The sequence below is a fragment of the Dendrobates tinctorius genome, unplaced genomic scaffold (genome assembly GCF_039654945.1).
Source record: "Dendrobates tinctorius isolate UK_male_01 unplaced genomic scaffold, ASM3965494v1 ptg000395l, whole genome shotgun sequence".
Classification (NCBI taxonomy): Eukaryota; Metazoa; Chordata; class Amphibia; order Anura; family Dendrobatidae; genus Dendrobates; species Dendrobates tinctorius.
Genome location: NW_027362061.1, coordinates 3,565,803 through 3,591,152, shown reverse-complemented (window position 1 = coordinate 3,591,152; position 25,350 = coordinate 3,565,803). Strand labels below are relative to the sequence as shown.

General features: G+C 44.0%; 1 protein-coding gene across 1 annotated transcript in view; it reads left to right on the top strand.

Moving 5' to 3' along the window:
* Positions 1-17,644, top strand: part of LOC141076234 (microtubule-associated serine/threonine-protein kinase 3-like) — a 60,164-nt gene extending 42,520 nt beyond the window's left edge. Inside the window, exons 2-17 of the mRNA XM_073563589.1 lie at positions 6,937-7,011; positions 8,263-8,364; positions 8,623-8,722; positions 12,073-12,140; positions 12,388-12,473; positions 13,367-13,575; positions 13,968-14,106; positions 14,197-14,329; positions 14,521-14,686; positions 14,803-14,973; positions 15,209-15,322; positions 15,464-15,576; positions 15,670-15,761; positions 16,165-16,238; positions 16,899-16,972; positions 17,618-17,644. Of these exons, the coding sequence (XP_073419690.1) occupies positions 12,394-12,473; positions 13,367-13,575; positions 13,968-14,106; positions 14,197-14,329; positions 14,521-14,686; positions 14,803-14,973; positions 15,209-15,322; positions 15,464-15,576; positions 15,670-15,761; positions 16,165-16,238; positions 16,899-16,972; positions 17,618-17,644 (1,392 nt within the window). The 5' untranslated portion in view covers positions 6,937-7,011; positions 8,263-8,364; positions 8,623-8,722; positions 12,073-12,140; positions 12,388-12,393. The remainder of the gene's footprint in view (positions 1-6,936; positions 7,012-8,262; positions 8,365-8,622; positions 8,723-12,072; positions 12,141-12,387; positions 12,474-13,366; positions 13,576-13,967; positions 14,107-14,196; positions 14,330-14,520; positions 14,687-14,802; positions 14,974-15,208; positions 15,323-15,463; positions 15,577-15,669; positions 15,762-16,164; positions 16,239-16,898; positions 16,973-17,617) is intronic.
* The last annotated feature ends 7,706 nt before the right edge of the window (positions 17,645-25,350 follow it).

Below are 25,350 nucleotides of genomic sequence, written 5' to 3'. Positions count from 1 at the left end.
ATAATCTGCCCCCATGTCTCACATTCTGCCCCGTGTCCATTCTGCCCCCATGTCTTGCATTCTGCCCCCATGTCTCACATACTGCCCTCTTGTCTCGAATTCTGTCCCGCGTCTCACATTCTGCCCCATGTCCATTCTGCCCCTGTATCTCGCATTCTGCCCCATGTCTCACACTCTGCCCCATGTCTTGCATTCTGCCCCCATGTCTCACATTCTGCCCCATGTCTTGCATTCTGCCCCCATGTCTCACATTCTGCCCCATGTCCATTCTGCTTCCATGTCTTGCATTCTGCCCCCATGTCTTGCATTCTTCCCCCGTGTCTCACATTCTGCCCCCATGTCTTGCATTCTGCCCCCATGTCTCACATTCTGCCCCCGTGTCTCACAGTCTGCCCTGGGCCCCCCCAGATTGCCGCTTTCAATTAAAAAATAAAAAGTCCTTCTTACCTGCCCGCACTCCTGCGGCAAAGCCCCCTCCACGCAGCTGAAGCAGGCACTCACCATGCACGCTGCGGCTGACGTCAGCTGCCAGACTCCAATTGGCTGGCGACTGTGAACTATTGACGTGCGGGCCTGGTTTAGCCTGCCGGTAAGGCCCGGTGAACAGATGAGACGGGGCCCGATGTGGGCACCCTCTGCCCACCGGGCCCCATACGCCAGTCAGGGCAGTAATGCCCTGATGGCAGCCCTGATGACAGCTAGAAGAAATAAAACCCTGAAAGATTTTCTAGTTAATATCCATTGTGTGCCGAAATCCCATGAACTTTTTAAGGCGGGGAGAAAAAAATGTGGAGGTAACCCTTGCTGTGACTGCGACGCCTGTAAGAACGTACTGCGAGCCTCATCCTTTACACCATCAGATGGCCTTAGAGAGTACAAAATATTAATATTATTATTATTTATATAGCACCATTGATTCCACAGTGCTGTACATGAGAAGGGGTTACAGATAAAAGATTATATCACATGTCACACAACGCACGTAGTATATCATGTAAGATGGTCTATATTGGATTCACATCTCACGAACTGCGTGTCAGGACTCGAGAACATGTGAGGGACATCATGTCCACGCAAAATGCCGAGGATACAGGTACTCTAAACAATCCTCATGCACTTCAAATTGTACCATAAATGTACAATGAAGGTCAAGGGTATTGACAGAGTTTATACCAGAATAAGGGGTGGAGATATCAGTCACCAGTTGGCGCAAAGGGAATGTAGGTGGATTACAGTCCTTCAAAGGAAATGTAGGGGGATTACAGACCTTCAAAGGGAATGTAGGGGGATTACAGTCCTTCAAAGGGAATGTAGGTGGCTTACAGTCCTTCAAAGGGAACGTAGGTGGATTACAGTCTTTCATAGAATCGTAGAGTTGGAAGGGATTTCCTGAGCCATCTGGTCCAACCCCCTGCTCAAAGCAGGATTCGCTAAATCATCCCAGACAGATGTCTGTCCAGCCTCTGTTTGAAGACTTCTATTGAAGGAGAACTCACCACCTCTCGTGGCAGTCTGTTCCACTCATTGATCACTCTAACTGTCAAAAAGTTTTTTATATCTAATCTGTGTCTCCTCCCATTCAGTTTCATCCCATTGCTTCAAAGGGAATGTAGGTGGATTACAGTCCTTTAAAGGGAATGTAGGTGGATTACAGTCTTACAAAGGCAATGTAGGTGGATTACAGTCCTTCAAAGGGAATGTAGGTGGATTACAGTCCTTCAAAAGGATTGTGGATGGATTACAGTCCTTCAAAGTCCTTCATAGGGAATGTAGGTGTATTTCAGTCCTTCAAAGGGAATATAGGTGGATTTCAGTCCTTCAAAGGGAATGTAGGTGGATTACAGTCCTTCATAGGGAATGTAGGTGGATTTCAGTCCTTCAAAGGGAATATAGGTGGATTACAGTCCATCATAGGGAATGTAGGTGGATTACAGGCTATCAAAGAATCATAGAATCGTAGAGTTGGAAGGGATCTCCTGGGCCATCTGGTCCAACCCCCTGCTCAAAGCAGGATTCGCTAAATCATCCCAGACAGATGTCTGTCCAGCCTCGGTTTGAAGACTTTTATTGAAAGAGAACTCACCACCTCTCGTGGCAGTCTGTTCCACTCATTGATCACTCTAACTGTCAAAAAGTTTTTTCTAATATCTAATCTGTGTCTCCTCCCATTCAATTTCATCCCATTGCTTCAAAGGGAATGCAGGGGGATTATAGTCCTTCAAAAAGAACGTAGGTGGATTACAGTCCTTTAAAGGGAATGTAGGTGGATTACAGTCATACAAAGGGAATGTAGGTGGATTACAGTCCTTCAAAGTCCTTCATAGGGAATGTAGGTGGATTACAGTCCTTCATAGGGAACGTAGGTGGATTACAGTCCTTCATAGGGAATGTAGGTGGATTTCAGTCCTTCAAAGGGAATGTAGGTGGATTACTGTCCTTCAAAGGGAATATAGGTGGATTACTGTCCTTCAAAGGGAATATAGGTGGATTACAGTCCTTCAAAGGGAACGTAGGTGGATTACAGTCCTTCATAGGGAATGTAGATGGATTTCAGTCCTTCAATGGGAATGTAGGTGGATTACTGTCCTTCAAAGGGAATGTAGGTGGATTACAGTCCTTCAAAGGGAATATAGGTGGTTTACAGTCCTTCAAAGGGAATGTAGGTGGATTACAGTCCTTCAAAGGGAATATAGGTGGTTTACAGTCCTTCATAGGGAATGTAGGTGGATTTCAGTCCTTCAAAGGGAATGTAGGTGGATTGCAGTCCTTCAAAGGGAATATAGGTGCATTACAGTCCTTCAAAGGGAATGTAGGTGGATTACAGTCCTTCAAAGGGAATGTAGGTGGATTACAGACCTTCAAAGGGAATGTAGGTGGTTTACAGTCCATTAAAGGGAATGTAGGTGGATTACAGTCCTTCAAAGGGAATATAGGTGGTTTACATTCCTTCAAAGGGAATATAGGTGGATTACAGTCCTTCAAAGGGAATGTAGGTGGATTACGTTTCTTCAAAAGGATTGTGGATGGATTACAGTCCTTCAAAGTCCTTCATAGGGAATGTAGGTGGATTTCAGTCCTTCAAATAGAATGTAGGTGGATTGCAGTCCTTCAAAGGGAATGTAGATGGATTACAGTCCTTCAAAGGAAATGTACTGTAGGTAGATTACAGTCCTTCCAAGGTAATGTACATGGATTACAGTCCTTTAAAGGGAATGTACTGCAGGTGGATTACAGTCCTTCCAACAGAACGTAGGTGGAATACAGTCCTTCAAAGGGAACGTAGGTGGATTACAGTCCTTCAGAGGGAATGTAGGTGGATTACAGTCCTTCAAAGGGAATGTAGGTGGATTAGAGTCCTTCAAAGGGAATGCAATGTAGGCGAGTTACAGTCCTGCCAAAGGAATGTAGGTGGAATACAGTCATTCAAAGGTAATGTAGGTGGACTACAGTCCTTCATAGGGTACGTAGGTGGATTACAGTCCTTCATATGGAATATAGGTGGATTACAGTCCTTCATAGAGAATATAGGTGGATTACAGTCCTTCATAGGGAATGTAGGTGGATTACAGTCCTTCAAAGGGAATGTAAGTGAATCACAGTCCATCAAAGGTAATGTAGGTGGACTACAGTCCTTCATAGGGTACGTAGGTGAATTACAGTCCTTCATATGGAATATAGGTGGATTACAGTCCTTCATAGGGAATGTAGGTGGATTACAGTCCTTCAAAGGGAATGTAGGTGGATTACAGTCCTTCATAGGGAATGTAAGTGAATCACAGTTCATCAAAGAGAATGTAGGTGGATTACAGTGCTTCATAGGGAATTTAGGTGGATTGCAGTCCTTGAAACCATGCAGAAAAGGATTTCCAGTTTGTCAAGGAGCGCTTCCAGCTGATTCATTAATTACTCCGAATATTTCAAGGAATATCCAGTTTATTGTTAGACATACAACGCGTTTCGGCTATACATAAATTTAGCCTTCATCACCCTCTCACCCTTGTCTCGTAGACTCCATTGTCTTCAAAGACGATATTGATTTAGTCCTTGATACCATGACACCATCAGGTTTAAATGAACATTTGAGTTTTGTCCCATATTTCTAAATATGTTGTCTCTTATTTAGATTTTAATTTGTGTGTTTATTTCCATTAAATGTTATTTGTTTCTAACCCCTGATGATTCCTGAATCCCTTGGTGATATATTACATCATATATGGCATCATTATATCAATGATCGCATCAGAAAATGATCCTTTTGGTGGATAGGATCCTCCATCCACAACCTTGTGCTACCGAGATGACAATCTATAGTTGGTATTTGCAATACAATTTTCTTCTTGGACTTACTTTTCAAATGTGGGAATGAACTATGAAGCATTTGCTTGTTGTGGGGTAGCGTTCCCTTTACCCGCACATTATGATCTTATTAGTCACTATATTTGATCATAATAATAAAAAATGTTTTCCACTTGTAGACTCAGTGCATTAGGATTGAAACGGAACTCTGTCACTACTGATTAGCACTTTTAGGGGCAGCTATTAATTCACATTTACTTATTATATCTAGACATTATCGGGTTTATCTCTCATCTAGTTCCTTTTTCATGTTTTTATTGAATTGATAAATAGGTACACTGTCACTTTAACTTGCACATAGCACTTTATACAGGTTCCGCTTCAGAATTCATATTTAATCATTCTTATTTATGCAATATAGGTCTTATTGGCTGCTATGTAAAGCAGTATTTGGTGACTGTATTCCTGCCCTTTCATTAGCCCACAATAAACATGGTAACAGGTTAATGCGCATGCCTGATGTGCAGTGAGACTAGAAACATTGCTGACGGCATCATTCATATGATACGGTGAGGTTATGTGACATCACAGGGGATTTCCTCTTACATGTTGAAGCCTCAAAGATGCACCATGACAGCTCTCATCATGAAAGCCTATGAGCTTGATCAAGACAAATCCTGGGCTCCTCACATCTGTTGATCTTACAGGTTGGATGAGAGGTTCTCATAAGTCAGTGCCAGGAACAGAAGGATCACGTGACTGTTACATCTGTCTAACCAATGTCCCAGGTTTTCCTACAAAAGAACAAGAAGTCCATGGAATATCCTAATCTGCCTTCAGTTATGAGACCAGTGCCACATGATGACCCTCGTCCAGTAGCAAAGCCTCTAGAGACAAGGAGCCTAGTGGAGGCATCCAATGAAGATGTTGCTGTCCATGGGTCAGCGATGGGGAACAATGCTGATTCAGACATTGAGCCATGTATGTCTGGTGAGCCTCATCTTATATCACAGCCAGAACTTAATGACTTGTTCCAGAACTTATGTTTGCCAAAACCAAATGCAGTTACTGGCTTCAAGACTTCAAGGATGGCATTTGCTGTCACCCGCTACAAAAGTTTCTGTCTTTCGAAGCCGCTAAGATGTCATAACACAGTTTTTAGAACTGGTTGACAACCTGAGCTTTTGCACCGACATTGGTGGGTTGTTTGCAGCTTTGGATTGCTCGCATGAGTTAAGACAGTGGTGTCTCCTAATTGACTCATCAGTGTAAAGACTCCAGGCTGTCTTGTTACACAATGGTAATGTTCACCGTCCAATACCAATACTAATCAATAATTCAATATTCAAATGTTCCCAAGAATAACCGACGCTGAGATTAAGGAAGGCATTTTTGTTGGTCCACAAATCTGACACATCATGAATGACAAGCAATTCAAGGAGCTGCTGGCGGGGAATGAGAAAATTGCTTGGAAATCATTCAAGGATGATTCCCAGAATTTTTTTCGCAACAACCCAACCCCAAATTACATCAAACTGTCATCAACCTTCTGGAAGCTTACAAAGCGATGAAGTGCAACATGTCATTGAACATTCATTTCTTGCATTCACATTTGGAATTCTTCCCTGTAAATCTTGGTGCCATTAGTAATGACCATGGCGAATGGTTTCCCAAAGATATTGCTACTATGAAAAAGCGTTATCAAGTGTCCTGGACTCCATCAATGCTGGCTGACTATTGCCGGACACTAGTACGGGACGCACCAGACGGTGACTACAAATGACCTAATGCTTCATAATCCGTAAAACGTCATCTCATGTTTCACAACGTTTCTAAGTAACATAGTAACATAGTTTTGAAGGCTGAAGGAAGACCTTATGTCCATCTAGTTCAGCCTATTTTTAGTGCAGCTGTTCTGCATTGTTGATCCAGGGGAAGGCAAAAAACTCACAGAGTAGAAGCCAATTTTCTCCATAGGGAAAAAAATTCCTTCCCCTAAGCTGGGTCAACCATCTACCTATAATATTCTGTTATTCGTAACCTTCTATACTGTTACTCACAAAAAAAGCCTCCATTCCTTTCTTAAATTCATTCAGTGAGTTGGCCATCACCACTTCCTCAGGAAGAGAATTCCAGAGCCTCACTGCTCTTACTGTGAAGAACCCTCTTCTATGCTGGTGCAGAAATTGTCTTTCCTCCAAACGAAGAGAATGCCCCCTTGTTCTTGTCACAGTCCTTGGTACAAACAGTTCATTGGAGAGATCTCTGTATTGCCCTCTGATATACTTGCACATATATATTAGGTCTCCCCTAAGTCTTCTCTTTTCTAGAGTAAATAGACCTAATTTTGATAACCTTTCTGGGTATTGTAGTGAACCAACCCCATTTATCATTTTAGTAGCCCGCCTTTGAATCCTTTCAAGTTCAGTAAAGTGATGCAGACGATCTGAAATTATATTTCTGCTGGGCTCTAATGGGTTTATTATAATCACGTCACATTTTCAAGGAAGCAAAACTTTGGAAAAAATGTGTTGCCCAGTGTAACATGGAGATTTGTCATTTCCTAATGATATCATTGCATTACATATTTAGGATTGGTACAATCTAATATATTATATTTATTCAGATTTTTTTATTCAGATTTTAGGAACAAATGTGCTGGCAAATCCTGATAATGGAAAATCGTAGCCCCCGGAGATCCATGAGTCTGTCAGTGTGAGTATCACAGATGGAGATGTCTGTGTGTAATGACTCTATAGAATAGGTGACTCTCACTTTTTGTATTGAAGAACTGAAATCAATTCCCTTTTGATGATCTAATGATGTGAGAGGCTCCTGTATAGAGACTCTCCTTTTTTCCATGATCGGGGCTCTTGTTTAGGAATCTAATGTACGGAGTGTGACCTGGTCAATTTCTTATGGACTAATATGTAGACTCATTTTATAGTACTGACCTAGAAAACAAGGATTCTGAAATCTCAGCGTTTTTTTAAATCAGTGGTTTGTCAAGTGTTTCAGGAGTTTTGCAGCAAATTTTACTTATTCAAGTGAATTAAAAAATGCATGTAAAAGCACAGCAAATACTTGTATTCAGCACGGGAAAAAACCAGACAGAGCCAGAAAACAGTCACATGCCATACGGACCATCAGAGTGACAGAGTGATGCTAGCCCATTGTGACATCACTGGCGATGCTAGCCCATTATGACATCACTGGTGATGCTAGCCCATTGTGACATCACTGGTGATGCTAGCCCATTGTGACATCACTGGTGATGCTAGCCCATTATGACATCACTGGTGATGCTAGCCCATTATGATATCACTGGTGATGCTAGCCCATTATGACATCACTGGTGATGCTAGCCCATTATGACATCACTGGTGATGCTAGCCCATTATGACATCACTGGTGATTCTTGGCCATTGTGACATCACAGCTCAGTCCCTACTTATAGAATGTTCACAGGGTCACCGGTGCCATTTATGGTTCTATAGTGACTGAGAGCGTTTGCAATTTTTCACTATGTCTGGATTATGTCTGAGCGATTTTCAGGTAGATGCTCTGTTGGAGACTCTTACCAACAATCTCCCTAACACTGAGCTTCTACCACCCGATGGCGTCCTCTGCTTCACTCACCGGCTGGTGGTGGAGCTAGTCAATGACTGCCTGACCAAAAACAATGAAGATAAACTAACATCAGAGTATCTGACGGATTTACGTCACAACATCAGAACATTACTACAGCAGGTAAGTGGCGGACACTCGGCACAAATCTTCTCCATAGTCATAGATAATAATGGTGGGAGAGAAGCCTCTTCTTTCCTTCCATATAAAACACAACGAGTCCCTAGATATGGAGTCGTTGTATCTGCAGAGAGGAGCAGAGGACACATACAATGGCCGCCTCCATTGTTTCCTTTCTTATCTCTGAATTTTTCTTTTTGTGTCTTTTCTTCTTTATAGGCTGAAAATAGATCTCAATATGGAGATTTGGCTTTTGTTAAGGAACTGGCCGAAGAAGTCCTGCGTGTATTAGAAGGTCCGGCCTGCTCGCCGGAACGCCCGGTAAGGAGCCATCATCTTCTCTATCACACGTCCTTGTTTTCTGATCTTCTCCAGATCACCAATCAGATATCAGAAGATCTGGTGTCACATAATCCACATAAGTGAGAGACGTTTCTAAGAAAAGTTCTCATGATGGCGCGTGATTTGTAGAGTTACAGTTGGTGCATCAGTAAATGTTGGTTTACTCCTTCCTGATTCATGTATTTGGTGATTTAGTGAAATCTTCCACATATTAATTAACTGTATTATATCTATCAGGAAACACCAGAAGGCGACGACGAATATGGGGCGACTGTGACCCAGGAAACCCCTGACTCTAATAGGAGTCAGCCGGAGCTGAGCAGCGATCTGATCACAGGTGAACCGATCACATAACCTCCTACAATGAATCTCCAGATATTACACAGCAGGGAATAATGGCAGATCACTCTCTACTCCATGGAATGGGACCTGTCAGCACATGTTATATATAGGAGTGGTGGGATGACGGTGTAGGACATTCCCCTATTATATACAGATATTACACAGCAGGGAATAATGGTAGATCACTCTCTACTCCATGTAATGGGACCTGTCAGCACATGTTACATATAGGAGTGGTGGGATGATGGTGTAGGACGTTCCCCCTATTATATCCAGATATTACACGGCAGGGAATAATGGCAGATCACTCTCTACTCCATGTAATGGACCTGTCAGCACATATTACATATAGGAGTGGTGGGATGACGGTGTAGGACGTTCCCCTATTATATCCAGATATTACACAGCAGGGAATAATGGCAGATCACTCTCTACTACATGTAATGGAACCTGTCAGCACATATTACATATAGGAGTGGTGGGATGACGGTGTAGGACGTTCCCCTATTATATCCAGATATTACACAGCAGGGAATAATGGCAGATCACTCTCTACTCCATGGAATAGGACCTGTCAGCACATGTTACATATAGGAGTGGTGGGATGACGGTGTAGGACGTTCCCCTATTATATACAGATATTACACAGCAGGGAATAATGGTAGATCACTCTCTACTCCATGTAATGGGACCTGTCAGCACATGTTACATATAGGAGTGGTGGGATGATGGTGTAGGACGTTCCCCCTATTATATCCAGATATTACACAGCAGGGAATAATGGCAGATCACTCTCTACTCCATGTAATGGACCTGTCAGCACATATTACATATAGGAGTGGTGGGATGACGGTGTAGGACGTTCCCCTATTATATCCAGATATTACACAGCAGGGAATAATGGCAGATCACTCTCTACTCCATGTAATGGAACCTGTCAGCACATATTACATATAGGAGTGGTGGGATGACGGTGTAGGACGTTCCCCTATTATATCCAGATATTACACAGCAGGGAATAATGGCAGATCACTCTCTACTCCATGTAATGGGACCTGTCAGCACATGTTACATATAGGAGTGGTGGGATGATGGTGTAGGACGTTCCCCCTATTATATCCAGATATTACACAGCAGGGAATAATGGCAGATCACTCTCTACTCCATGTAATGGGACCTGTCCGCACATATTACATATAGGAGTGGTGGGATGACGGTGTAGGACGTTCCCCTATTATATCCAGATATTACACAGCAGGGAATAATGGCAGATCACTCTCTACTCCATGTAATGGAACCTGTCAGCACATATTACATATAGGAGTGGTGGGATGACGGTGTAGGACGTTCCCCTATTATATCCAGATATTACACAGCAGGGAATAATGGCAGATCACTCTCTACTCCATGTAATGGGACCTGTCAGCACATGTTACGTATAGGAGTGGTGGGATGATGGTGTAGGACGTTCCCCCTATTATATCCAGATATTACACAGCAGGGAATAATGGCAGATCACTCTCTACTCCATGTAATGGACCTGTCAGCACATATTACATATAGGAGTGGTGGGATGACGGTGTAGGACGTTCCCCTATTATATCCAGATATTACACAGCAGGGAATAATGGCAGATCACTCTCTACTCCATGTAATGGAACCTGTCAGCACATATTACATATAGGAGTGGTGGGATGACGGTGTAGGACGTTCCCCTATTATATCCAGATATTACACAGCAGGGAATAATGGCAGATCACTCTCTACTCCATGGAATGGGACCTGTCAGCACATGTTACATATAGGAGTGGTGGGATGACGGTGTAGGACGTTCCCCCTATTATATCCAGATATTACACAGCAGGGAATAATGGCAGATCACTCTCTACTCCATGTAATGGACCTGTCAGCACATATTACATATAGGAGTGGTGGGATGACGGTGTAGGACGTTCCCCTATTATATCCAGATATTACACAGCAGGGAATAATGGCAGATCACTCTCTACTCCATGTAATGGAACCTGTCAGCACATATTACATATAGGAGTGGTGGGATGACGGTGTAGGACGTTCCCCTATTATATCCAGATATTACACAGCAGGGAATAATGGCAGATCACTCTCTACTCCATGGAATGGGACCTGTCAGCACATGTTACATATAGGAGTGGTGGGATGACGGTGTAGGACGTTCCCCTATTATATACAGATATTACACAGCAGGGAATAATGGCAGATCACTCTCTACTCCATGTAATGGAACCTGTCAGCACATATTACATATAGGAGTGGTGGGATGACGGTGTAGGACGTTCCCCTATTATATCCAGATATTACACAGCAGGGAATAATGGCAGATCACTCTCTACTCCATGTAATGGAACCTGTCAGCACATATTACATATAGGAGTGGTGGGATGACGGTGTAGGACGTTCCCCTATTATATCCAGATATTACACAGCAGGGAATAATGGCAGATCACTCTCTACTCCATGTAATGGAACCTGTCAGCACATATTACATATAGGAGTGGTGGGATGACGGTGTAGGACGTTCCCCTATTATATACAGATATTACACAGCAGGGAATAATGACAGATCACTCCCTACTCCATGTAATGGAACCTGTCAGCACATATTACATATAGGAGTGGTGGGATGACGGTGTAGGACGTTCCCCTATTATATACAGATATTACACAGCAGGGAATAATGGCAGATCACTCTCTACTCCATGTAATGGAACCTGTCAGCACATATTACATATAGGAGTGGTGGGATGACGGTGTAGGACGTTCCCCTATTATATCCAGATATTACACAGGAGGGAATAATGGCAGATCACTCCCTACTCCATGTAATGGACCTGTCAGCACATGTTACATATAGGAGTGGTGGGATGACGGTGTAGGATGTTCCCCTATTATATACAGATATTACACAACAGGGAATAATGGCAGATCACTCTCTACTCCATGTAATGGAACCTGTCAGCACATATTACATATAGGAGTGGTGGGATGACGGTGTAGGATGTTCCCCTATTATATACAGATATTACACAACAGGGAATAATGGCAGATCACTCTCTACTCCATGTAATGGAACCTGTCAGCACATGTTACATATAGGAGTGTGCAGCGAGGGTGGGGGTCCTCATTCATGTGATGATTGGGGGTCCGCCACCACTTACCTTACATTAATCTATGGATGCACCATACGTCCGTATTATTCCCGTTTACAGACGTCTTGTTATTTCTCCCTTATGTTGCAGTATTATGTATGTAGGATTGATATCGACTAATATATTTTATTTCTTCATCACTTTATCACTATTTTAGTACCATCAGCGCTGGCGAATCCCAACAGTGGAATCTGTGGGATCCCGGAGATCCAAGAATCTGCCGGTGTAAGTATTATAGAGCCATAGGGGGTGTCTGTGTATCACCAGATCATGGGGTGTGAGTGACCCATCCAGTATTATCCCCATATAACCATGGGACGGCTCTGTTCTAAGCGTAGATGACTCTATGGTGTTAGAGAATAGTATTTATAGTAAATGGAATCTGTCACCAGGTTTATGCTGCTGACAGATTCATCCTGAGATGTTTTCCTGCAGCTTCTAGATCTTAGTATTATTTCTTATTCTTTTTTAGGACTTGATGAAATCATTGATCCCGGCAGGAGAACCGCGTATGCGCGACTATGAAACATCTAAACTGATCGGCAGAGGAGGTTTTGGGTGAGATTTCTATTCCCATAATCCCCATTTCTCAGGGTTCCCTATGACAATGCTTCGGCCTCTGTGCTCTGCCAGTCAGTGTTGTCATAGGGAAACGATTGGAGTCCACATCTCCAGGTCACTATTCAGCTCAGTTATATACAGCTGAGCGAACTGTTCTGTAACCAATCAGTCTGTAAGGAAAGGGATGATATAATAGACGACACTCCCCGGTCCTAGACCTCCTCTGCTCTTCTGCTTCCGCCTACACCAGTTTCCCTGTCCTCCGCATCAATCTTAGGTTTTTTGGGGCCCCATTATGGAGCTGATAAGAGTAATTGGTTGCACACGGTCACGTGAGGGGTGACACGATACTGACGGTAATGACATCTGCACCCCCACCCTCCACCATAACCATGTGAGTCTGATCACCGGCCCCAGCAGCAGGAGGAAGAACAGCCAAAGACCGGCACAGAGGACGGAGCACTGCAATGATGGATGGGCAGGGACGAGGACAAGTGGGTCTAATGTGTTTAATTAAATTTTAACCTCTTCCTGCCCCTCCATTTATTCTGCCACGGGCTGTGGAGAAAGCCAGAAACCAACTTCTTACGACTATTGGAGCATTTTCAATTTTATCCAATTTTTATTTTTACTGAATCCTATCTATTGGTGGGTTATAGGGAATCTGCCCAAGATGAATTTCGGTAGATTCTCTCATCTACAATGTGACCTGGTGAGGGCAGACGTGGCGTGGTGCAGACCTCCCATCATCTATGGAGTGTTATTTCATGGGTTCTAGATGTGGATTTCTAGCTGGTATTAAACATTAGTATAAAAGATCATGGAATGACTTGTGTATATAGACTGTTAATAAGGCTTTATTATAAACCATGGATTCTCCTTCTCTTCAGGGCCGTCTACCTAGTGCGCCACAAAGAATCACAACAGACCTTTGCCATGAAGAAAGTGACCAAGAGGAGCCTGAAAACTCCTATTAGAGTGGACATGGCCTTTCTGGAGCGGGACATCCTAACATTCGCAGATTGTCCCTTTGTGGCCTCCATGCTCTGCTCTTTCCCTACGAGATCTGACCTTTGTATGGTCATGGAGTATGTAGGAGGTAGGACCCACACCTTGTGTTATATTCAGCCCATGTCTGCTGACATCTTATCACCTCTCACATCATTAAGACTTATCCCCATGGACGGTTACATCCCCACAGAGCATTTACTATAGGTTATCTCTTACCATGGTGCCCGGAAAGTCATTGATGTGTGGGATCTCCCTGTCGGTCCGCACTGAGCACGTCAATATCTCCAGCTGTAGACGAGATGTGACATCACTTTATGTCATTAGTTACTTGGACAACAATTTCATCATGACCTCAGACTAATATTCTGTACATTCTGTGCTTATATTCTCCTGCCCCAATGTTTCTGCTCACTTCTCTTTATAGATCATGGTGTTCTGCTGTATAAACCCCTCACCGGTCATATTTCCTTTCTTCTATAGGTGGAGACTGTCGGACCCTTCTAAACATGATGGGTCATTTCCCTGTCTTGTTGGCCCGCTTGTACTTTGCAGAAGCGGTCCTTGGTGTGGAATACCTGCATAGTTACGGTGTGGTGCACAGAGACCTGAAGCCGGAGAAGTAAGTGCATACCTGTAGTATAACAAAGGGGGGAAGTTATCCCTTATCATCTCACGGACAATAAAGCTAAAATCATCTTCTCTTTCACAGCTTCCTGATAACATCTGCTGGACATATTAAAATTAGCGACTTTGGACTTTCAAAAGTTGGTGTCATGATACCACACACCAACATCTACAAGCAATCAGCAGAGGACATCTCCAGAGAGTTCCAGGATGAGGAGGTCAGCATTACACACAGGAACTTAGCTTGTTCTGTACAAATCTCATAACTCTATTTTCTCTTCCCCACATTCTTCATTTTTAGACAGCTTTTCCACTGATATTTTATCTTCTCTAATTCTGTTATTATGTCAAGAACTTGTCATAATAATCGTTTCATCGATTCTCATCTCTATCTTCTGTTGGTTTCCAGGTGTGCGGCACCCCGTGGTACACAGCCCCTGAGGTCATCCTGAAGAAAGGCTACGGAAGACCTATTGACTGGTGGTCAATGGGCATCATAATATATGAATTTGTCCATGGCTATACACCATTTGATGGGGATTTCCAAACTGGGCTGAATAAAAATATTGTCGGTGGTAAGTAGAATAATCCCATCATTGCTTTGCCTGGTTACATGGCTTTAGTTATTTCCTTTGCTTTACCTTATAGTCCAATACAGAGGATTTATTTTCTGTAACTTTCTATATAACAGGAGATATAATTTGGGATACTTATCAAGCTACTCTATCCGATGATCAGGACCCCATCACTCAGCTGCAGGACCTCATCACTCAGCTGCTCAGTATAAATCCTGTGGATAGCCTTCTGCAGGACCTCATCAGTCAGCTGCTCAGAGCAAATCCTGTGGATAGACTTGGGACAGGTAACAGATACAATAATATCAATATTCCCTTGTTACACCGATGACGTATCACTCATGTCCATGAGGATCATTACTTCTCTATCAGCTTCATCATTTATAGTTCTCCCTACTAAGATTTTCATTCTATTTCCTACATGTCTGCTCAGTTGTGTAATTAGTTCTAATTAAGATAAACTGTTCAGATATGAAGCTGTCTCTGACAATGTCCGAATCACTTTTGTTTTCCTTTATCCAGGAGGAGCTTTTGAGATCAGGGGTCATCCATTTCTTGTTGACTTAGACTTTGATTCCCTTCTAAGTCAAAAGCTAGTGTACGTTCCTCAGCTTGTGGACACCAGCTTATTTACCAGTAAGTAGAAGGAGCCATCATCTAGACTAAGTGTCTGTTTGTCTCGTCTTCCTTATTTTGTGACAATTGGTTCCCATTAATAAATGGTGACTCTATTATACTGACAATCTCTAATAACACTTCATTACCTATGTCTTGCAGACCTTTGGGATATGAAGAAACATCTGGTCTCAGAGGATGAGAAGGCCACAAGTGAGGACAATGAGAGCCTTGACTTTAAAAATTTTACATCATCTTCTGAAAGGCTTTTTAAAGTAAGTATGTGATTAATAAATCAAAAATATGTATAAAAAGACCTATGAAGGTAGACATACAATTATTTCATATCTTATTGCTTCCGCATGTAGCTCCTTACCACCGCTAACAGAATGAAGATTAATGAGAATCCCAAGTCTTCTCCAGATTGTACCCTAGAATCCAGCACAAATATCTCAGAAATGTGAGTAGATTATGGGGCTATTACTGGGATCTCTAGGCTGATTATGTGCACACCAAATATGGGACATAAATATCATAATATCAAATGCAACATCCACCATCCCATGGTTAGCAGTCAATGTGCTTTTGGCCTTAGTAATTGCTGGTGATAACAGCCTATGATCGAGGCCAGTCATGCATTTTTAGAACTGCCCACTCTGAAGGAGAGATGTATTATTATATGCCAGATATTCATGGTAGTTGTTTTCCACTCTACTCGATAAAAGTTAGTTTTGAGCAGAAGACCTTCCCCGCTATGGCAGTCATATGTCCTATTAGGCCTTATTGTCGGTGTTCTTATAGTGAGACAACCCCTTTTATAATGCGTTTACTTGTGATTTACATGTTTTTCTTCTTCCAAACAGGCAGAAAGAATCTGTTCCCTTATCTGATAGCGACAACGCTATTTATTTCTTGCCATTCTTGTTCCAACTGTCAGGTATGTCCATGTCTACAGCACCTACAATGGGAATGTTGACTTCAAGGCTCCAATATTTCCACATGGTTTTTCTGTAATAGGTCTCTTAAGTTTTCCATGTTTCATGTATAAATGGTGACCATGTTATACTGACAACCTCTAATAACACTTCATTACCTATGTCTTCTAGATCATTCTGAGATGAAGAAACATCTGGACTCAGAGGATGAGGAGGATCCCGAGTCCCCTCCAGAGTGTGCACCAAAATCTAGCACAAATGTCTCAGAAAAGTAAGTAGCTTATGGGGTCATTACTGGGAGCTCATCACCAAATATAGGATATAAATACCATAATATCACATGCAGCATCCACCATCCCATGATTAGCGGTCATTGTGCATTTGGTCTTAGTAACTTCTTCTGATAACAGCCCATAATTGTGGATGGTTATGCATTTTTAGTGCTGCCCCCAACACTGTAGGAGAGATGTCGTATAATATGCCAGATATTCTTGGTACTTGTTTTCTGCTCCACTCCATAAAAGTTAGTTTTGAGCAGAAGACCTTCCCCACTATGGCAGTCATATGTCCTATTAGGCCTTATAGTCGGTGTTCTTATAGTGAGACAACCCCTTTTATAATGCGTTTACTTGTGATTTACTTGTTTTTCTTATTCCATACAGGCAGAAAGAATATGTCCTCATATTTGATAGTGATGATTCTGCTTTTCGCTTGCCATCCTTGTCCCATCTATCAGGTATGTCCATGTCTACAGCACCAACAATGTGAATGTTGACTTCAAGGCTCAAATATCCATACATGGTTTTTATGTTTTCCATGTTTCATGTATAAATGGTGACTATGTTATACTGACAACCTCTAATAACACTTCATTACCTATGTCTTGTAGATCATTCTGAGATAAAGAAACATCTGGACTCAGAGGATGAGGAGGATCCCGAGTCCCCTCCAGAGTGTGCACCAAAATCCAGCACAAACGTTTCAGAAAAGTAAGTAGATTATGGGGTCATTACTGGGAGCTCATCACCAAATATAGGCCATAAATACCATAATATCACATGCAGCATCCACCATCCCTTGGTTAGCGGTCATTGTGCATTTGGCATTAGTAACTTCTGGTGATAACAGCCCATAATTGTGGATGGTTATGCATTTTTAGTGCTGCCCCCCAACACTATAGGAAAGATGTCATATAATATGCCAGATATTCATGGTAGTTGTTTTCTGCTCTGCTCTATAAAAGTTAGTTTTGAGCAGAAGACCTTCCCCACTATGGCAGTCATATGTCCTATTAGGCCTTATAGTCGGTGTTCTTATAGTGAGACAACCCCTTTTATAATGCGTTTACTTATGATTTACTTGTTTTTCTTCTTCCATACAGGCAGAAAGAATCTGTCCTCATATTTGATAGTGACGATTCTGCTTTTCTCTTGCCATCCTTGTCCCATCTATCAGGTATGTCTATGTCTACAGCACCAACAATGTGAATGTTGACTTCAAGGCTCAAATATCTCCACATGGTTTTTATGTTTTCCATGTTTCATGTATAAATGGTGACTACGTTATACTGACAACCTCTAATAACACTTCATTACCTATGTCTTGTAGATCATTCTGAGATAAAGAAACATCTGGACTCAGAGGATGAGGAGGATCCCGAGTCCCCTCCAGAGTGTGCACCAAAATCCAGCACAAACGTTTCAGAAAAGTAAGTAGATTATGGGGTCATTACTGGGAGCTCATCACCAAATATAGGACATAAATACCAGAATATCACATGCAGCACCCACCATCCCATGGTTAGCGGTCATTGTGCATTTGGCTTCAGAAACCATTGGTGATAACAGCCAATATCTGCCGCCGGTCGTGCATTTTTCGTGCTGCCTACACTGTAGGAGAGATGTAGTATTACATGCCACACATTCTTAGTAGAAGGTAGCGTTGAGCAGAAGACCTTCCCTACTATGGCAGTCATATCTCCCATTAGGCCTTATAGTTGGTGTTCTTATAGACAACCCCTTTTATAATGTGTTTACTTGTGATTTATGAGTTTTTTTCTTCCTAACAGGCAGAAAGGATCTGTCCCCGTATCTGATGGAGACGATGACGCTATTACCATCTTACCATCCTCGTCCCCACTATCAGGTATGTCCATGTCTACAGCAAAAACAATATGAATGTTGACTTCAAGGCTCCAATATCTCCACATGGTTTTTCTGTAATAGGTCTCCTTTGTTATTTATAATGCCCATGGGCCCATACTGCATCTCTATTTCACTAATTTTGCACAGGAGCTTTTTCATGGATTCTGTGAGATGCGTTGTGGGATCCAATAACCTACATCATCATAAGGCGACATTGTCTCCTATAGTAGAATATCGCTCATCAGTGATGCACCACATGGCGGCACACAGGGCGCTTACTGCTCTATATCAGTGACACATCTAATGCCCCTCAGATGGGATTATGTACATTATATAGGACTTATTCTGCCCTATTATGATATAATACCAGATTATCAGGACTATAGGAGACAGGACTAGAACAATCCTACTATATACAGGAGACAAAGCAGATCCCATTAGGATATGTCATTACTGAGGTTTTGTTTTTTACTTTCTGATCAGATTTTCCAGCTCAGACAGAAAGAATATCTGCAACAAATCTGAGTAATAAAGAAGAAAAATCAGAAAAAGGAAAAAAGGGGAAAAAGAGACGAGGTAAGTGTGAGAATCAGCCCCATGCTGTGTGATGTCAGTGAGAATCACTCATGTGGAGCAGATGTCATCTGTCAGTGATGGGATTATCACATGTATGATGGCTGACAATGACCCCTGACCTCTGTGTGATAATATTCCTCTGCCGTCCGGCCACAGTGACCGCACAGTAGTATCATGTCCGATGGCGTCCCATCACTTACATTATATTCACTTCTCTTCTCATAGGTTCCATCTTCCGCCGGATCTTATCATCCTGCCGGCATGGATTATCCAGGGCTGCTCGAGTATTTGCTTGTTGTCACTGTTGCCCTAGAACCATCTGAAAGACAGGAAACCTAAGCATCCAGCGCCCTGAAGCCCAGCAGATCCACCATCACTGCTGGGCACAAAAGCGGGACTAACTCCTAGCCGCGGTCTACGGACCAAACATTGGGCATGGGCAGGGCCTTGGGGGCAGATCCCAAGTGCGCTCAACCATGTGAAATTGGAATCATGGAAAAGTTGACAGTGATTTCTCATCTTTACAACAAAATTTACAAAACCATTTTTTTTTAGCGACCACCTGTCCCTCTGATTTCCCTTTGAGGGGTTTCTATGGCAGAAAATACCCAAAAGTGACACCATTCTAAAAACTGCACCCCTCAAGGTGCTCTAAACTACATTCAAGAAGATTATTAACCCTTCAGGTGCTTCACAGGAACTAAAGCAACGTGGAAGGAAAAATGGACACTTTAATTTTTCCAACAAAAATGTTCTTTTAGCATCAATTTTTTCATTTTCACATGGGCAACAGGATAAAATGGTTCGCAAAATTTGTTGAGCAATTTCTCCTGAGTAAACCGATACCTCATATGTGGTCATAAACCACTGTTTGGGTGCACGGCAGGGCTCGGAAGGGAAGGAGCGCTATTTGACTTTTTGAATGGAAAATATGCTGGAATATTTAGCGGTTGCCATGTCGCGTTTGGAGAGCCCCTGTGTACCTAAACATTGGAGCTCCCCCTCAAGTGACCCCATTTTGGAAACTAGACCCCCAAGGAACTTATCTAGATGCATATGAGCACTTTGAACCCCCAGGTGCTTCACAAATTGATCCATAAAAATGAAAAAGTACTTTTTTTTCACAAAAATTTTCTGTCAGAGACACCGCACTGAACTTGCTCACTGAGCCAGTGCGCGTGTCCTGAGTAAAGCGAACAGTGCTCAAAGATACCTGTGGAGCGGGCAGCAACCGAGTAGATGTGTACTTCACACCCGCAGGACCTGAAGCACGTGACTGCTAGGGGCGTGGCCTAAACTCCACAGAGCTAGGAGCTGCAAGACAATTCCTAGCAGAGTAACTGCGAGACAAAGTTACCAAGGGGCATAGACAGTGAGAATAGTCAGGACGTAGCCAATGAGTCACACACAGATATAGCTGCAAGGTACCAGAGGGGCGAGCAGAGAGTAGTCAGGTCACAGGCAATGAGTCATACACAGATAGTTGCAAGGTACAAGAGGGGCGAGCAGAGAGTAGTCAAGTCACAGGCAATGAGTCATACACAGATAATAACGCAGTACAAAATCAACAGGCAAACTCACAATGGGAAACAGAATCGGGACAGAACCATATAAACAAGCTATAGCAACAAACAGGCACACGGGGGTCAGTACACTCGGCCAAAGGCAAAAGTATAACTGGCAGGGATTGAAGCTACCCAGGGGTTTATGAAGCTCTCCCAGAACCAGAAAGAGGCCACAATCATTAACCCCAAGTGTGCAGGTCAAAACCTGCACAGAGCTCCAGACATTAACCCCCCGGTGTGCAGCTCAAAAACCTGCACTGGGATCATGACAGTACCCCCCTCTCAACGGGGGGCCTCTGGACCCCCAGGCTTCCCCGGGTACTTGGCATGGAACGCCTGAACCAGGCGATCTGCATGTACCGAGCGAGCAGGGACCCATGAGCGCTCTTCTGGTCCATATCCCTTCCAGTGGACCAGGTACTGCAAAGAGCGGCGCACCCGCCGAGAGTCCACAATATGTCCGACCTCATACTCCAATTGACCCTCCACCAGCACTGGAGGAACAACAGTCTCATAGTTCTCTTTGACAGATCCTGCTGGTTTCAACAGAGACTTATGGAACACATTAGATATTTTTAAGGAGGCGGGGAGACGCAACCTATATGCCACAGGGTTGACTATCTCCATAATCTCGTACGGACCAATGAACTTTGGTCCCAACTTAACTGATGGTACCTTTAAGTTGATGTTACGCGTGGAGAGCCAAACCTTCTCTCCCACCTGAAACATGTCTCCCGAGGCTCTCTTTTTGTCCGCAAAATATTTGTATCTCCCCTGGGCTCGAGAGATATTACGCCGGACTTCAGCCCAGAGGTTTTTTAACCATTGAACGGACCCCTCTGCTCCTGGGCAACCGGAATCCACCCGAGAAAACTCCCCAAAATGCGGATTAAAGCCATAGTTAATCAGGAATGGGGACATGTTGGTGGACTGACTCACCCGGTTGTTAAAAGCGAATTCAGCCAACGGTAACGCATCACACCAATCCTCCTGTCTGGCGGAGGTCAGACACCTGAGAATTTGTTCCAGGGATTGATTGGTGCGTTCTGTCTGACCATTACTCTCCGGGTGATATGCCGACGAGAAGGAGAGTGAGATGCCCAATTTCATACAGAACGCCCTCCAAAATTTGGCCACAAACTGCACACCTCTGTCAGACACAACATTCAGGGGTACCCCATGCAATCGGACCACATGCTGCACAAACAATCTTGACAACGTTTCTGCTGAAGGTAATGCTGCCAAGGGAATGAAATGGGCCTGTTTAGGAAACCTATCCACCACCACCCAGATCACGGTATTGCCCCTGGAAGGTGGAAGGCCGGTAATAAAATCCATGGAAAGATGAGTCCATGGCCTATCAGGAACCGGTAAAGGTATGAGTTCCCCAGCCGGTCGGTTATGCGAGCTTTTGGAACGGGCACATATGTCACAAGCAGAAACAAATTCCTTGACATCGGACCTTAATGAAGACTTGATACCTGGATGAGCACTCAGCCTAGAATCATGAAACTCCTGCAGAAGTCTAGGCCGCAATGAATCTGGAACAAACAGTTTATCGCTTGGCCTGGTTGCCGGAGCTAGGGCTTGAGCCCTTAGGATTTCTTGTTCCAACTCAGTTGAGACCCCCGCCACTACCACCCCTGGGGGAAGAATGGAGGACGGCGGCTCAGGGGGAGACACTGGATCAAAACTTCTGGACAGGGCATCCGCTTTAACATTTTTGGACCCTGGTCGAAAAGTAATTGAGAACTGAAATCGTGAAAAAAAAAGTGACCAACGGGCCTGTCTAGGAGTAAGCCTCTTAGCAGATTCAAGGTATGCCAAATTTTTGTGATCCATGACAACCGTGATAGGGTGAGCTGCCCCTTCCAAAAAGTGCCTCCATTCCTCAAACGCCAGCTTGACCGCAAGAAGTTCTCTATTGCCTACATCATAGTTTTTCTCAGCTGAAGAGAACTTCTTGGAGAAGAAGGCACAGGGTTTGAGATTGGTAAGGGTGGCCGGACCCAGGGACAGCACAGCCCCCACCCCCACTTCAGAAGCATCCACCTCCACAATGAATGGTTTGGACGGGTCAGGTTGCACCAACACCGGGGCAGACATGAAACATTTCTTAATCGCTGAGAAGGATTCCTTAGCGAGTACAGACCAATTTTTTACATCAGCTCCCTTCTGGGTAAGATCTGTGAGTGGTTTCACCACTTGTGAGAAACCTTTAATGAATCTCCGATAATAGTTCGCAAATCCTAAGAAGCGCTGGAGCCCCCTGAGATCTCGAGGCTGAACCCAGTCAGCGATCGCCAGCACCTTCTTAGGATCCATATGAAACCCCTCAGAGGACACAATCAACCCCAAAAAAGACAGCTCCTGTACAAAAAACGAACATTTTTCCAATTTGGCGAACAATTGGTTCTCCCTGAGTCTCTGGAGAACTGTCTTTAGATGTTGCAAGTGAGATTGACTGTCCGGGGAATACACCAAAATATCATCCAAATAAATAATAACAAAACGGCCTATCAGATCAGAAAACACAACGTTGATGAAATTTTGGAAAATAGCGGGTGCATTAGTTAACCCAAATGGCATTACCAGGTTCTCAAAGAGTCCTTCTGATGTGAGGAATTCCGTTTTCCACTCGTCCCCTTCCCGAACCCTTATCAGATTGTAGGCCCCCCGCAGATCTAACTTGGAGAACCATTGGGCCCCAGCTAACTGATTACATAAGTCTGGGATGAGGGGAAGCGGGTAAGAGTTCCTAACCGTTATCTTGTTCAGTTCCCGAAAGTCGAGGCACGGCCGCAAACCACCATCTTTTTTCTTCACAAAGAAGAACCCTGCTGCCACAGGTGACACAGAAGGCCTGATATGCCCTTTGCGGAGACTCTCAGCTATGTACTCCTTCATGGCTTGGCGCTCTGGCCCAGACAAATTGAACAATCGAGCCTTAGGTAACTTGGCTCCAGGTACTAAATCAATGGCACAATCATAGGGTCTATGTGGTGGCAGCGCCTCAGCCTCACTTTCGGAAAAAACGTCTTCGAAATCTTTCAGGTACTCCGGAATACCTTCCAGATCGACAGACGACACAGACACGGATTTAACAGCGTTAACAAGATGTCCCCGGTTACCACATTTATTATTGCATCCCCATTGAGTGATTTCCCCTGTAACCCAATCAATGGTAGGATTATGGCGTTGAAGCCAAGGCATCCCCAGTACCAGTCCTGCAGGCAAGTTATCTAGCACCAGACAACTTAGTTTCTCCACATGAGTGGAACCCACTTTTAGAGAAAAAAGATCAGACCTGCAACAGATACCATCTTGGGTAAGAGGAGATGAGTCAATTGCCACAAGTTTAACAGGATCATGAAGCCTGACTGTCCCTATCTTATTAAGTGTCATAACCTTGGTATCAATCAGGTTCACAGCCGATCCGCAGTCAATAAAAGCAGTAGTCTGAACAGGACCATAACCAAGTTCCAGTTCCACCTGCAGCACCATCTTTGCACATGAGGAAAATTGTACCTGAAGGTCTGGGTAGCCTCCTCGATTACTACCCAGACCTAGTCGTTTCCCGCCATCTTGGAGGATGACGGACAGGAGGGGCAGTCCTTCTTCCAATGTCCAGATTTCCCATAATAGAAGCACAACTGCTTTTCCCGGCGGCGTCTTCTTTCCTTTCCCTCACAGGTGACAGTGCTCACCTCCATAGCCATAGGAAGAGCCTGGGTCTCATCTCCACTGAAGAATAAGGGCGATTCCCATTGCATAATGCCTCTAGCCCGCAGCCTGCGATCCATGCAAACCGCTTGGACCATGGCATCCTCCAGGGAGTCAGGCGGAGGATGGAGTGCCAAAGCATCCTTCAGACGTTCACACAGGCCTCTGTGGAACAGCCCCCGAAGGGCGGCATCACTCCAGGAAATCTCCGCTGCCCAACGTCTGAATTCAGTACAGAACCATTCGGCCGAGTGCTCCCCCTGACAGACACTCATTACTTTGTCCTCAGCCAACCGCACTCTATCAGGCTCATCATAAATAAGCCCTAAGGCTTCAAAAAATGCATCCACAGACATTCTCTCAGGGGCAGAAGAGGAAAGTGAGAATGCCCAGGCTTGTGGTGACCCCCTAAGCATGGACATCACCATCCCCACCCTCTGTTTCTCATCCCCAGAGGAGCGGGGTCTCAAAGAAAAAAAAAAGCTTACAGCCCTCCTTAAATGCCCTGAACTCATCCTTGTTACCAGAAAATATATCTGGCAATTTAACCGGGGATTCAGGTGGGACTAAAATGACATCTCTATTCCCCACCTGCTGGAAGCCTGCGGAAAGTACCCCCTGAACTGAGTCCTCAACCCGCCGTTGGGACTGGGCCAGAGCTTGGTGTTCCAAACTAAGCTTCTGCAGTGACTGAGTCAAGCTTTTCACCTGCTCAGATAAAGCACACATTGGGTCCATGCTGCAGAAGTGAGGAGAGAAAAAAAAATTGTAGGCCAGTTATAATGTCAGAGACACCGCACTGAACTTGCTCACTGAGCCAGTGCGCGTGTCCTGAGTAAAGCAAACAGTGCTCAAAGATACCTGTGGAGCGGGCAGCAACCGAGTAGATGTGTACTTCACACCCGCAGGACCTGAAGCACGTGACTGCTAGGGGCGTGGCCTAAACTCCACAGAGCTAGGAGCTGCAAGACAATTCCTAGCAGAGTAACTGCGAGACAAAGTTACCAAGGGGCATAGACAGTGAGAATAGTCAGGACGTAGCCAATGAGTCACACACAGATATAGCTGCAAGGTACCAGAGGAGCGAGCAGAGAGTAGTCAGGTCA